Source organism: Staurois parvus, unplaced genomic scaffold (genome assembly GCF_062004578.1).
Source record: "Staurois parvus isolate SC_StPar_1 unplaced genomic scaffold, SC_StPar_1.0 ptg000131l, whole genome shotgun sequence".
In the NCBI taxonomy this organism is placed as follows: domain Eukaryota; kingdom Metazoa; phylum Chordata; class Amphibia; order Anura; family Ranidae; genus Staurois; species Staurois parvus.
The window spans coordinates 2,834,050-2,848,765 of NW_028317927.1; the positions used below are offsets into that span (position 1 = coordinate 2,834,050).

A 14,716-nucleotide genomic window follows, 5' to 3' on the forward strand; every position below is an offset into this window, starting at 1 on the left:
TGCTGTCATTTTATGTTAAAGTCTAATTAGTAAAAGTGTGGTTGTGCATTGAACGAGCTGAACACAGAAGGATGGGTTGGTGCAGTGTCGGTAGCACAGAAGTCTGCACTTCAGTAATTTCTTTAGGCTGTGAGGCAGGAGAGGTGGTAAGAATAGCAAGGCTACATTTACACTGGTGATTTAGGCCAGGGAAAATTGTAGCTGCAGGAAAAACTGTTGAAATGTGGACTTCTGTGCTACAGACACTGCAACCCATCCTTCTGTGTTCAGCTCCTTCAATGCACAGTCTCACTTTTGTTAATCATACTTTAACACAAAATTAAATCACAAACTGTAAACAATGTGTTAATGGTGGATGATGTAGTTGGTTTATAGTGTTACTAAACCCACAACAGTAAAATCAGTCTGTATATGCAGTAAAGCATGCTTGTTATACTCACTGTGGAACCTAAGGGGTTATCCTCTGCATTGTGTAAAAAAGATGTTTGATCCTGTCTTCTCTGAACCTCCCCTTCTTCCAGTGTCCCTAAATATCTCCTAATAGAACATAGCCTTGGAGGCAAGATGCACATGATCATTTTGGTGTGTATTGCTAGACAGTTTTTTTCTTGGGAGAGTGCATGTGATCAGCACAGGGCCAATCAGCACTGTCCAAACAGAGGTCAGGGGTCTTGCATCCTCCTACAGGAGAATTATAACTCCGCCTACAAGCTGTAACCAGTGCTCTGCTGAACACTGATAGAAGTCACATGTCTGCTCTAACTGCTGATGAGAAAAGATATTTAGCAGTTTATATATACTAAAATAATAGCATTTTCATGTTTTGGGTACTGTGGGAGATTAGATATAGTGAATACAGGGTCCTGGGTTTCGTAACAATTTAAGCTTCTTTAAAAAGCTGCTTTTTGTTTATTACTCTAATTTTACTTTTTCACATTAAAGCCCCTTCCACATGCTCAGTGGAAGATCTGTCTGCTAATCCCCATGGAGCAGGAGGATAGCTGGTTCATGTCCACTCCGGTTATGCAGAGCAGACACAGACACAGCCCGCTCTCCTCTTTGGGTGGTCAGATGTAAGCGAACCGCCTGTCCGATTACACTCAACTGGCATCTGATCCACTAGACCAAAGGTAGGCAACCTGTGGCTCGCTAGTTGTGGAACTACATTTCCCATGAGGCATTGCAACATTACAAAACTGACCGTTACAGCTATGAGGCATGATGGAACTTGTAGTCCTGCAACATGAGAGGCACGATGGAACTTGTAGTCCTGCAACAGCTGGCGAGCCGCAGGTTGCCTACTCCTGCACTAGACAGAACGGGAACAGATACCCATCTGTCTGGTTTTATCAAATTGGATTGGATATAGGCGGGTGTAAACAGACATATGTCTGTTTACACCCGCCACTGCATAGAGGAGAATGGAGTGTCTGATTGGGTCTGTCTGAAAAACTGACAGGCTGACCCAATCAGTCCACTCATGTGAAAGTAGTTTGTTTATTTGGTATATTTGTCTACTCTGCTAATTTAACTTAAAACCTTTATTTGGAAATACACAAAAATGTGTAGCATGGGAGAAGACTTGACCCCCGTTTGAAACTTTATAACTCTTGGTGACTCCAACAGTTCTCTCAAGGACTGCAGCAGGAACCACTTTCCTATGTGCTGACTGAGAACATGCTGACAGGAGGAGAGAGCAAAGTGAGCAGAGGAATGACCTCATCAGTATGTGACTGCTAATTCATTGTCCAGACAGCAGAGTGGGAATGTGTAGCTTACCAAGCTGTTCTACTGGGGAGGTGTAGGTCATAGACCTGACTGTTCTGTATTGTTGGTGTAACTGGTGACATAGACCGGGTCAAGAAAGTTAAAAATTATTTGGTATGTTAAGTAGTTGATATACAGTATATATTTTAATTGGATATTTAGCTGTTTGGTTTTAAAAATGGAGGATTTCTAAAGTCATCAGGATATGCATAACAGGGCAACCAACTGCACAATATTTATCCCAGAAAGGAAATTAGAGCCACTTAACAGGTAGACTGTGCCCTCTGAGGGTTTTCAAAGCAAACAGTTCTGTGAAATCTTGTCATTGTTCTTTTTTACAGGTTTACGTGGGGCAATAGCCTTTGCTCTAGCAATTCGAGACACAGAGACTCAGCCAAAGCAAATGATGTTTACCACCACACTGTTGGTCGTGTTCTTTACTGTGTGGGTATTTGGAGGGGGGACCACCCCAATGCTCACATGGCTACAGATCAGGTCAGTACTGTATAGATTCCCTGGGGGACAAAGGTTTTCCTGTTTTTAATGCCTTCATATTCCTCTGATTAACATAAAATGCATTGCAGCTAGAAGTATATGTAAACAATTATGGTTTTATGATATAACTATAAAGTTTATGTAATTATAATGCAGGAGTGGCGATGTGCTGTAAAAATCTAATTTCACTTATCGGTAACTTTATGTGGTCACTCCAAAGCTAATTGCGGCAGTAACCATAGTAATATTGGAGCCCTTCTATTTTTATATTGAGATGCATTGCTATACTCATGCTTGTGTATTATAAAGTTTGTAAGTGTTGTTTGCCTTATTACAAAAGCAGTTTTTAGACAATACTACACTATGGCATTGGCTTCTTTCCTCTAATCCTTCTTTGCTGAGTGCATCCGCTTAGAAATTTGAAACAGGACTTTTGTGGCCAGAGTTAGTGGGGCTGCAGGGAAGCAAGGCACTGCGTGATCTCTTTGGGGGATCCAAGTGCCTACTTAACCTTTAGGTGGAGTGGTCTGGTGACACCTTTCTTTCTCGTGGCACTACATTGTGTGTTCTACTCGCCTAGAAGTTGGTTACTTTTGGGGACTTACTTTCATGAATTTGAACTATTTATGGTTTTATGTCACTTTATTTTATATATATTGGAGATTGACTGCTGAATTATGGATTTTTATTTATTAATATATGATGAGTTGAACCTCATGTTATTTATTGCACTGATGTTTTTATGAATTGCATATTATGAATTTTCTGTATATATATTGTGGATATATTTCTATAACATTTTAATTTATTTATGGTAAGATACGTAGAAATTGATTCTTAAAGGGGCAGTCTACTTATATTTGGTTAAATTTGTATGGTGCACATCTCGTATCTGGATTGTGATCTAGGTGCAGCAGTCCTGAATATTTTATCACTGAGCTCGGGATTATTTTTTGTTTTATTTGCATTTGTATATATAATTATAACATTGTTGGTACAGTTTGTTAAATTAAGGAGAACCACTTATGAGTCCAAATTCATAGTAATTTGAATTTCCACTTTTGAATTGCTATAGTAGTGCAGAGTTATCTGTCAGGGAGTACTATTTGTCCAGTATTTTTTCTTGTCTTAGCAGCAGTGTTCATACTGGGTCAGGGTGTAAGACTGTCTCATCTTTTACCCCAGATAATAGATACTCCTAATATTATTTATTTATTTATTCCAGGTACTTATATAGCGCCGTCAATTTACGCAGCTCTTTACATATGTATATTGTACATTCACATCAGTCCCTAACCCTCAAGGGGTTTACAATCTAAGGTCCCTAACTCACATTCATACTTACACATACTATGGACAATTTAGACAGGATCTAATTAACCTACCAGCATGTCTTTGGTGTGTGGAAGGAAACCGGAGTACCCGGAGGGAACCCACAAGGGCACAGGGAGAACATGCAAACTCCAGGCAGGTAGTGCCATGGTTGGGATTCGAACCAATGACCCTGATACTGCCAGGCGGAAGTGCTAACCACTAAGCCACTGTGCTGCCCCATTATTATATTATTATCAGGATTCCATGAAAGTTATAGGCACTTTTTGTTAGTGAACGTAGAAGGTGTTTTCTTCTTTTTTTTATTATATCTCTATTAATTGTGTAATACAAAATCCACTTCATCTCAAACATCATAAGAAACAAAAAAACATATTTATTTAACTTTCCCCATCACCCTATTAACACCCCCCCCCTATTCTTCTTAACCCTTTCATTTACTTCTTGTTCTTCTGATTTTATTCTATCTGGCTTTTTCCCCTACTTATCCTTTTCTTTCTCTCTTATCATTCCCGTACTCTTGTTCCTTTGCCATTTATTTTCTTTTTCCATTACACTCCAACCACTTCCAAATATCTTTTTGATTTTTTGAAGTTATGCCATTCTTCCCAGGATTTTTTAAATTTTTCCGTTTTATTCTCATCTATGTGATATAATTCTTCCATCTTGCACATATACTCAAATCTATCTATCCAATCTTTTATTTTTGAGGGCTCTATTTTTTGCCAGGATTTGGGGATAAAACCTTTGGCTGCATTTAGAAGATGGAACAGTATCGTATTTTTTTATTGCTTCACCGAGAGCTCTGATTTGTGAAATAAGCAAACCCACGGGTCTGACATTATACTAATCTTCAGTATCTCTTGTATGTATTGAATTATCCCCCACCAGAACTACTGTATTTTAGGACAATCCCACCAAATATGTGCCATTGTACCCTTACTCCCACATCTCCTCCAACAATGGAGTGAGACCTCTGGTCTTAGCTTATGCATCACGTTAGGTGTAATATACCATCTTACCAGACATTTATAATTATTTTCAACTATATTCATATTCAGCGCCCCATGTATTAGTCTAAACATTTTGTTTTTTTGTTGCTCGTTCAATTTTGTTTCAAGCTCCTTTTCCCACTTATCCAGATACATTTGGGACACCAGTCTATCTATTTCAGTAAGAATTTTATAAATCCTTGAGGTAGCATGTTTTTGTATTCTATTGGAGCTAAACATTTCCTCTAAAGGATACATTTCTTCCTCAATCTTTAGTGGCTGTGGGAGCATTGCAACAAAATGTCTTATTTGATAGTACCGCCATTCATCCAGTGTAGAAAATGTTTCCTTCTTATTTTTAAATCGTGTTAACATAATACCCCCTTATCCACAATATCTTTTAAACATGCATCCATTTTCCTGAAATATTATCATTCCCGGGTGGGAAAAACTTTGTTCCCACCAGCGGAATTGACAATGAATTAAACTTCCAATCCTGCTGCTTGTGCATTTCACCCCAAATCCTTAATACATTCCGTGTCAAAGTGCTTGTATCTTCACCCAAAGTGCGAAACTTATGTGCTATCCAAATGATCCTGACTAGTGGTGCCTTACTAAGTGAATGCTACATTTTTACCCAACTTCTCCCCCTGCATTATATATCCAATCTGCAATTCATGATACTAACACTGAATTATAATATCTCTTACAATCTGGCATATTTAGTCCCCCTTTTCTTTTATTGCTGCATAAAACTTCACATTTAACTCTTGTTTTTTTATTAACCCATACATATCTGAGTATCATTTTTTTAAGGATCATGAAAAAATTTATATAAAACTGTTGGTACTATGATCATCTTAATAATATTTATCCGACCTATCCTGGACAGCATTCCCATGGACATTTTCCTCAAATCATCCTTTATCTCATTTATTAATGGGATATAATTTGCCTGATATAGATTTTTTATGGGTGATGTTAATGTTATTCCCAAATACTTTCATTCTTTTTTCCCTCCATGTAAAAGGGAATTCTTTTTGTAAAAATTTGTTTTGCAACCTTTGGGACATTTATATTTAAAATCTCCCATTTTGAGGGGTTAATTTTCAGGTTTGATAGCTCTTCTTAATCTTTACATTTTCTCATTAAATTTTGTAATGTTAATCTAGGGTTTGTAATATAGAACAGCATATCATCTGCATATGCTGCCACTTTATGCTCGACATCCTTTATCCACATTTCTTTAACATCTACATTATCTCTTACGGTTGCTAATAGCAGTTCCAAGGAAATCACAAACAACAACGGGGAAAGTGGGCATCCCTGTCTTGTTCCATTATACTGCCTGAAAAACTTTAAAAATGATCCATTGACCTTCACTGATGGGTTCTTATATAACTCTTTTATCCATCGCATCATTCTGGGCCCAATTCCTAACGTCTTCAGCGTATCTACCATAAATCCCCAATCTACTCTATCGAAGGCCTTTTCAGCATCGATCGATAAAATGACCCTCTCTTCTTCCACTCTTTTGCAGGATAAGCAATGTTCTTAGTCCATTATCCTTTCCTTCTCTACCCGGGATAAATCCCACTTGGTCTAAATGTATCCAATCGGGCATCAGCTCTTTCATCCTTGTTGCTAATACCTTCACGTATAATTTTGTATCGGCATTTAACAAAGCTATAGGTCTATAACTGGTACATTGTGACCAATCTTTCCCCTCCTTGTGCATTACTGTGATATATGCCTGTAACGACTCCTCCCTCATATTTGTCTCTTTTCCCAATGCATTCATGTATATACACAGTTTAGGGACTAGATATTCTATAAAAGTCTTATAATATCCCACAGTAAATCCATCCGGGCCGGGGCTCTTACCTACAGCTGTACTCTTCAGTGCTAAATTAAATTCTTCTGTTGAAATGAAGCTATTTTCAAAGCTGTTAATCTAACTTCATCCAGCCTAGGTAGACCAGCCTTGTTCAGATATATTTGCCTTTTTCCCCTTCTCTCTTCCTCTGATTCCTGCTGGTTCTTAAATTCTGCTCCGTATAGACCACTATAGTATCTCTGAAATGTGTTAGCGATATCGTTGGTCGAATAAGCCATTTTGCCTTTTTCACTTCTTCATTTTTTCAATAAAATTCCTCAATTTCTTTACCCTCAATTTCTTTATTAAGTATTTCCAAGGTTTATCCCCCCCCCCCAATATCTTTTCTTCAAAACCCCATTAAAAATCTTCCTTGTTTCTTGCTCCATGAGATCCTTTAGCTCTTCTCTTTTTAATATTATCTCCTGTTGTAAATCTATATTTATTTTCTTTGCATGCAATTGTTCCAACTGATATAGTTCTTCCGTTAATACCCTAATTTTTTTCCCCTGTCCTTTCTTTTTCTCCGCCCCTATCGCAATCAGTATGCCCTAATATAGGCCTTATGTGCTTCCCAAACAGTGGCAACTGAAACCTCGCCAGGCTCGTTTAACTTAGAATATTGTTCAATTTCCTGCTTTACTTTTATTTCCGTTTTCGGGTCTTGTAGAATGGTCTCATTTAATCGCCACGTGTTTATTTTGTTCTGTTCCCTTCCAAACCGTAGTCTCATTGCGACAGGAGCATGATCCAATATACAGTCAGGTCCATAAATATTGGGACATCGACACAATTCTAACATTTTTGGCTCTATACACCACCACAATGGATTTGAAATGAAACGAACAAGATGTGCTTTAACTGCAGACTGTCAGCTTTAATTTGAGGGTATTTACATACATTGCTCCTCCATATTTCTTCTCCCCCTTTCACTCTTCAACCTTGAGATTATACAGTCTCATTTGGCCTCCAGTACAATTTGCTTCTCCGTGACTTTCTGGGGCTTGTTCCTCAGGGCTTTTCTCATGCAAAGGCATGTACATCTTTATTGTACTTGTGTTTAAATTTGGTTGAGGAGTTTTTGCTCCTTCTCCTTTGACAGATCTATTGTTCATATTCTTCAAAATGTAAAATTACTTATAGCATTAGATAGAGATTTACTTCCAGCATCCCCGGGTCCTTATCCCCAACACTGGTCTCGCATAAAATCTTTCCCCTCCTAGTCTTTTTGAGGGTTACAGTTCTCTAATGTCCCTTTCTTTTCCTTCTTCACATTACCCTTCCTGGGTGCCCCCTCCTTTCTTCTTATGGGCTTACTTAAATGATGTTCTGTTTACACTGTCCCATCAACCTCTGAGACCCCTAAAGAAACTAATGTTGTATCCATGCATCTCAAAGCCTCGACATTAGCATACACAACCTCAACTTTAGAGATTTACCTCGTCCCGTGGCAACTCACCCACTTCCGAACTTCCCGGAACGAGCACTCTCTCCGAGGCAGTACAGGCGAATGAAGAGGTCAAGTGAGTACCATTACTCTGTGGGCGTGGGAGCTCCTAGCTCATGCAGCTGCAGAGCGCCATGCTCACACCCTTCCCCCAGAAGGTGTTTTCTATTAGCACATACAGGGGCTAGACAAAAATGGAAACACTACATGATTTGCAGGTGTGAAAGTGACAACATGTTCCAGGTTCAAAGCAGAATTGAGTAACACTCATTTGTTTCCACTGTGTGATGAGACACTTAGCTAACAGATGGGAAGCCTCACTTTCGTCATTCACTGAGTACGCTGCTAGTACTATGGAGGCATGTCAGAGTTTACTGAGCTTCAAAGAGGGCATATTGTTGGTGCCCGCTTAGCTGGTGCCTCTGTGACTGAAGTTGCCAGTTTATTTGCCGTGTCACAAGGTACAGTATCAAAGGTTATGACGGCATATACAGTTTCTGGGAAAATGTTGTCTGATAAGCATAAGTGCAGTTAACATGGTCAACTAACTGAAAGAGACAAAAGAACATTGCGCAGGATTGTGCCCCGAAATAAGAAAACAACTGCTACAAAAGTGACTGCAGAGCTCAATCTCAGTCTTCATGGGACCTCCGTACCAAAATAGGAAAGAAGAGAAGGAGAAGTTGGTTCCTGTTCTGGCTTTAAAGACTTGTTGCACTGTTGCTAGGCGAAGAGCAGCTGCTGCCTGGCCCTGCTCACCTCTCTGCCCCGGTCACATCATCTCTGGCCCACTTCATTCAGTCATTAAGGCCAGGAGAGCAGTGCAGTGCACTGCTATACAGGGACAGAGAACATGCAAAGCAAACTGGCTGCATTGTAAGAGCTCACTGCCACCACACCTGTTTAATATAATGCTGTTTAAGCACCAAAAAGCCTGCTCTCCAGCACCCAGGGCACCCACTTTCAGGAAGCTTTACTTTCAGACTTCTGAGTCTTCCAACACCAGGAGTGGCTGAACCTGGAGTGGGAAGAGCGGCAGGGAGGATATTACTTGTAAAACCAGGAGAAACACTAGTACTTACAATATCCGCAGCATTAAAAAGGTGGCCTGGAGCCTGACCAAAAAAGAGAACACTGAGTGAGGGAAGGGGGTACTTCTATTTATGACGCTAGGAAGAGGTGGTCCTGTGAGTTCCAAGGGAGGAGTTAACTCTTTGTGTGCTGATGTGAGATAGGAAAGGAAGATAGTGACAGTATCTGGTAACAATTTTCCATAATAAATAATAATAAAAATATATTTATTCAGTACATCTCTGCAGTACCACGTTTCTCCATTTTTATCTTTTTAAAAATACTACAATAACTGTTGCTCTGTCAGTAATCCACAGAATTCCTAACTTTCTGTTTTGGCTAACAACACAAGCACTGTTATCAGTCCTGCCTGCCGGACTACAGACCTACCCTCTACCCTCTCTGTGCTTCTTCACCGGTGATTTCTTACACAGCAGTGTTGCAGCCTTCTCTTCCAATAACCCATCTACACATTGTGTTGAGAAAGGGTTCTTGGGAGATGTAACTGTGTGAGGGCAAACCTATGTCAATAGGAATTGCTGCCCCTACAATAATATAAAAGCAAGGAAAAAGGCAAATAAAAAATTGGTGCTGAGACATGATCAAAAGTGGGAAAAGGAGATTTGAGGGTAACTGTGAGTTATGCCTATGCAAATCCTTTAACCATTGTGTAGGCAAGAAACAGAACCTGCATACATAAAGAGCAAGTTTGTCTTCCCCACCTACATACAGTATATAATACAAACTATACATAAAAGCCAGGTTTTTAAAAACGTTAAGACAAAATAGTAAGATCTTCATCTCAAGATTATCTATTTTACATATACTGTATTTTGAAAAGATGTCTTTTTTATTCTTCTTAAAGCTGAATTCTGGGTAGTTTAATATACAGATGGAATGCATATATGAAACCTGTTTTACTTTGTATTTCTGTTCATTTATTACTGATTTACACAATCCTGCCAGACATAAAGACATCCTAGAGACCTGCCTTTCTTCTACTGCAATTAAGCAGTACAACTAGGTTTTGCTCCCATCCCCTGTGACCAGCACTTTTGAAAGTTCGTGATGCAGGTTTATTTTTTAACAGCGAATACAGGATAAAAACGTATAGAAACCAGACAAATGGTATTGATGAGCTTACCACTCTGTCACCAATGTGCTCTGTCCTGTCTGCAGTAGGGATGAGTTAGGGTTCAATCTGAATCTGGAAGGAAGATGTCAGTGCTGGGCCTATCAGCTGATAGCAGCGGATTCCCACAACTGCGCATACACGCAGGGGGGTGCTCATGACCTCATTGGTCTAGTATGACCATATGACTATATTAGTTCATTGACTTTTCCAACTTCATCTTAAGTTTTCTTTTATCCCCGAGGTTTACTTTAGAGGTTGTAGAGATTTTTTTTCCTGAGACAACAGTTTAGTTTGTGGAAATTATAGGCAGGGTTCCTAAAGTGAAAAACACTTGGTACAACATATTTTTATTCATTTTATTGAACTGATCTGCTTTATAAGATACTAAGAGCATGGAATGGTTTTAGCTATGAATCAAAAGAGCAGGAACAATGATTGAAGTATCCAGCTCTCCACAGTAGAAACAATAGGATGTAATAGAAATATTCACTAATACAGAAATCAGAACACACAAGTTAAAGAGTATTTCTGTGTTGTCTGAATATTGTTATTTTTAACTTAAACCAAGCTGCAAGAGTTCTGAAGAATGCAAATGGAATTAGTGAGATTTATCCCATTTGGTGCACAGCATGGCAGTATGAAAGACAGAGATACTGTACATATATTGAAACAGATTTTCTATAAGATTGCGGTTTATTTTCTACTTGTCAAAAGTAGCATTGCAGCGATATAAAACATCTTCCTATCCACTTCCTTTTTGCCAATAATTTAGTAATCTGGTAATCCAAAACAGAGCCATATAATAAAAATAGAACATTTTATGTTTGAGCGCAGTAATTTATGCACATATGTGTGTATACAGTATGTTAGAGGATTTGTACGCAGGTATATGCATATGCATGTTTACAGGGGCTTTACTGAACATTTTACATTCAATCTTTCTGTCAAAAAGACCTGAATACAAATATCAGTAAATTATTACGTTCGTGTGCAACTGAATTTGATTGCTGATACATGAAGCAGAAATGTTGGGCGTTACACAAGACAGGATTAAGGTAAATTCCTCTCAATGAATTGGTGAGGAAGTCACTAAAATCTAACCGCAGTGGATTTCAGAGAACTCAGATTGTTCACTGGACTCCTTCCCGAGTGGGTCTTCTTGCATAAAACTGCATATACAGTTGCAAGAAAAAGTATGTGAACCCCTTGGGATTACGTGGAGTTTTGCATGAATTGGGCATAAAATGTGCTCTGAACGTCATCTAAGTCACAACAATAGAAGAACACAGTCTGCTGAACATAATACTACACAAACATTAGATGTTGCCATGGTTTAATTGCACATTACATGTAAACATTCACAGTGCAGGGAGGAAAAAGTATGTAAGGCACTAGCTTAATGACTTCTCCCAAAGCTAATTGGAGCCAGGAGTGAGCCAACCTTGACTCCAATCAGTGTGATGATATTGGATGTTTTGCTGACAGCTGTCCTGCCCTTAAAAAACACACACCTGTTTTGGGTTTACTGGTTTCAAGAAGCACTGTCTGATGTGAACCATGCCTCGCAAAAAAGAGCTCTCCAAAGACCTACAATCAAGAATTGTTGACTCGCATGAAGCTGGAAAGGGTTACAAAAGTATCTCCAAAAGCCTTGATGTTCATGTTTCCACGGTAAGACAGACTGTCTACAAATGGAGAAAGTTTAGCACTGTTGCTACTCTCCCTAGGCATGGTCGTCCTGTAAAAATGACTGCAAGAGCACAGTGCAGAATGCTGCATAAGGAAAAGAAGAATCCCCGAGTGTCAGCTAAAGACCTACAGAAATCTCTGGCACATGCTAACATTTTTGTTGACACATCTACAATAAGGAAAACATTAAACAAGAATGGAGTACATGGGAGGACACCACGGAGGAAGCCATTGCTGTCCAAAAAGAATATTGCAGCACGTTTGAAGTTTGCAAAAGAGCACCTGGATGTTCCACAGCATTACTGGCAAAATATACGGTGGACAGATGAAACCAAGATTGAGTTGTTTGGGAAGAACACACAACACTATGTATGGAGAAAAAAAGGCACAGCACACCAACATCAAAACCTCATCCCCACTGTAAAACATGACGGAGGGAGCATCATGGTTTGGGGCTGCTTTGCTGCCTCAGGGCCTGGATGGATTGTTGTCATTGATGGGAAAATGAATTCCAGAGTTTATCAAGACATTTTGCAGGAAAACGTACGACCATCTGTCCGCCAACTGAAGCTCCGCAGAGGATGGGTGATGCAACAGGACAATGGCCCAAAGCATACAAGTAATTCAACAAAACAATGGCTGCAACAGCACAGAATATGCCTTCTGGAGTGGCCCAGTCAGAGTCCTGACCTCAACCCAATTGAAATGCCGTGGCATGACCTTAAGAGAGCGATTCACACCAGACATCCCAAGAATATTGCTACACTGAAACAGTTTTGTGAAGAGGAGTGGTCCAAAATTACTCCAGATCATTGTGCAGGTCTGATCTGCAACTACAGGAAACGTTTGGTTGAGGTTATTGCTGCCAAAGGAGGGTCAACCAGTTATTAAGTCCAAAGATTCACATACTTTTTCCTCCTTGCACTGTGAATGTTTACATGTTATGTGCAATTAAACCATGGCAACATCTAATGTTTGTGTAGTATTATGTTCAGCAGACTGTGTTCTTCTATTGTTGTGACTTAGATGACGTTCAGAGCACATGTTATGCCCAATTCATGCAAAACTCCACGTAATCCCAAGGGGTTCACATACTTTTTCTTGCAACTGTACAGTGCTCAGGATAAATGAGTCCACCCCTTTTGAAAAGTAAGATTTTAATCAATAACTCAATGAACACAAGAACAATTTCCAAAATTTTGACAAAACTAAGTTTTATAGAACATTTGTTTAGCTCATTACATGAAAGTAAGATTAATAATATGACTCAGATTAAAAAAATCTTCAGTTTTACTCAAATGAGTTGATGGAAAAATAAATACACCCCACAACAAAAGCTACTACATGTAGTATTTTGTATGAATGCCATGATTTGTAAGGACAGCACCAAGTCTTCTAGGCATGGAATGAATAAGTTGGCAACATATTGCAACATATATCTTTTTCCATTCGTCAAGAATGACTTCTTTTAGAGCCTGGATGTTGGATGTAGAGTGATGCTCAACTTTAGAATTCGCCATAGGTGTTCGATTGGATTCAGATCAGGAGACATACTTGACCACTGAATCACTTTCACCCTGTTCTACTTCAGAAATGCAACAGTGGCCTTGGATGTGTGTTTTGGATCATTGTCATGTTGGAAAAGTGCACGACGACCAAAGGCATGGAGTGATGGTAACATCTTCTCTTTCAATATAGAGCAGTACATCTGTGAGTTCATAATACCATCAATGAAATGCAACTCCCCGACACCAGCAGCACTCATGCAGCTCCACAGAAGAACACTGCCACCACCATGTTTCACTGTAGGCACCATACATTTTTCTTTGTACTCTTCACCTTTGCAATGCCATACAGTTTTGAAGCCATCAGTTCCAAAAACATTTACCTTGGTCTCATCACTCAAGAGTGAAGAGTCCCAGTAGTCTTCTTTTTCAGCATGCCCTGGCAAATTCTATGCAGGCTTTTTTGTGCATGGGCTTTAGGAGAGGCTTCCTTCATGGATGACACTCATGCATGCCATTCCTCTACAGTGTACACTGTATTGTGTAATGGGAAACAATCACCCCAGTTTGGCTTTCTAACTCTTTAGCTAACTGCAGTGAACTTGCATGGCAGTTTTCTTCAACCCTTCTCATTATAAGATGCTCCTGTCAAGGTGTTAACTTCCTTGGGGTGCCTGGACAGCTCTGTGAGATGATAAAACTATAACTAAGGTATCAACATAAAATAAATATACTATCAATAATACCCTCTAACATACAAGATCTAACTTTCACCCTTGAAAGTGCAAACCAACACAAAAATCCAATATGTTAAATAAATATCCCTAAACCCATATACTAATACTCATATAATGAACCCAATCAATCATAAAATAAATCCCAAAATAACCAATATATCTAAAAATTAAAGTGCAAAGAAAAATATAAAAAATATATATAAAAATTCAAAAATATTATCCAAAATGTAGATCACTCGTGTCCAGACAATATATAAATTAAAGCCACTCCAAAAACTTTGTGTTCAAAAATATGCAACTTATCAGAGCCTTTAGTGCTGAGCCCCTCCAATCACTCCCAAAAGGAAAGAATATACCTCAAAAGAAAGAAAACGCATATAGTGCATTAACTTAATAAATTAAATATCATACCCATATACCATATGCATTTGTGCAATTTCAAAAATTGTGTAAAATTAGTAAAAAGGGAAAAATGTGAACACTGTGTAAAATGTGATAGTGTGTACACTTCTATAGTGTAAGGCATATATACCATTACCAAAAAAACAAACAAAAAATGCCTTATCAATATTACAGAGATCGACAGCACACTTCCACAACTTTCCTCCAAGCCTGAAAAGTACTCCTTAGGATGTCATCCACCACATTTTTCTAAATGTCACCATGGCTT

General features: G+C 38.9%; 1 protein-coding gene across 1 annotated transcript in view; it reads left to right on the forward strand.

Annotated features, from left to right (window-relative positions):
* Window positions 1-14,716, forward strand: part of SLC9A9 (solute carrier family 9 member A9) — a 931,015-nt gene that overhangs the window by 599,858 nt on the left and 316,441 nt on the right. Inside the window, exon 12 of the mRNA XM_089672557.1 lies at window positions 2,109-2,262. Within this exon, the coding sequence (XP_089528683.1) occupies window positions 2,109-2,262 (154 nt within the window). The remainder of the gene's footprint in view (window positions 1-2,108; window positions 2,263-14,716) is intronic.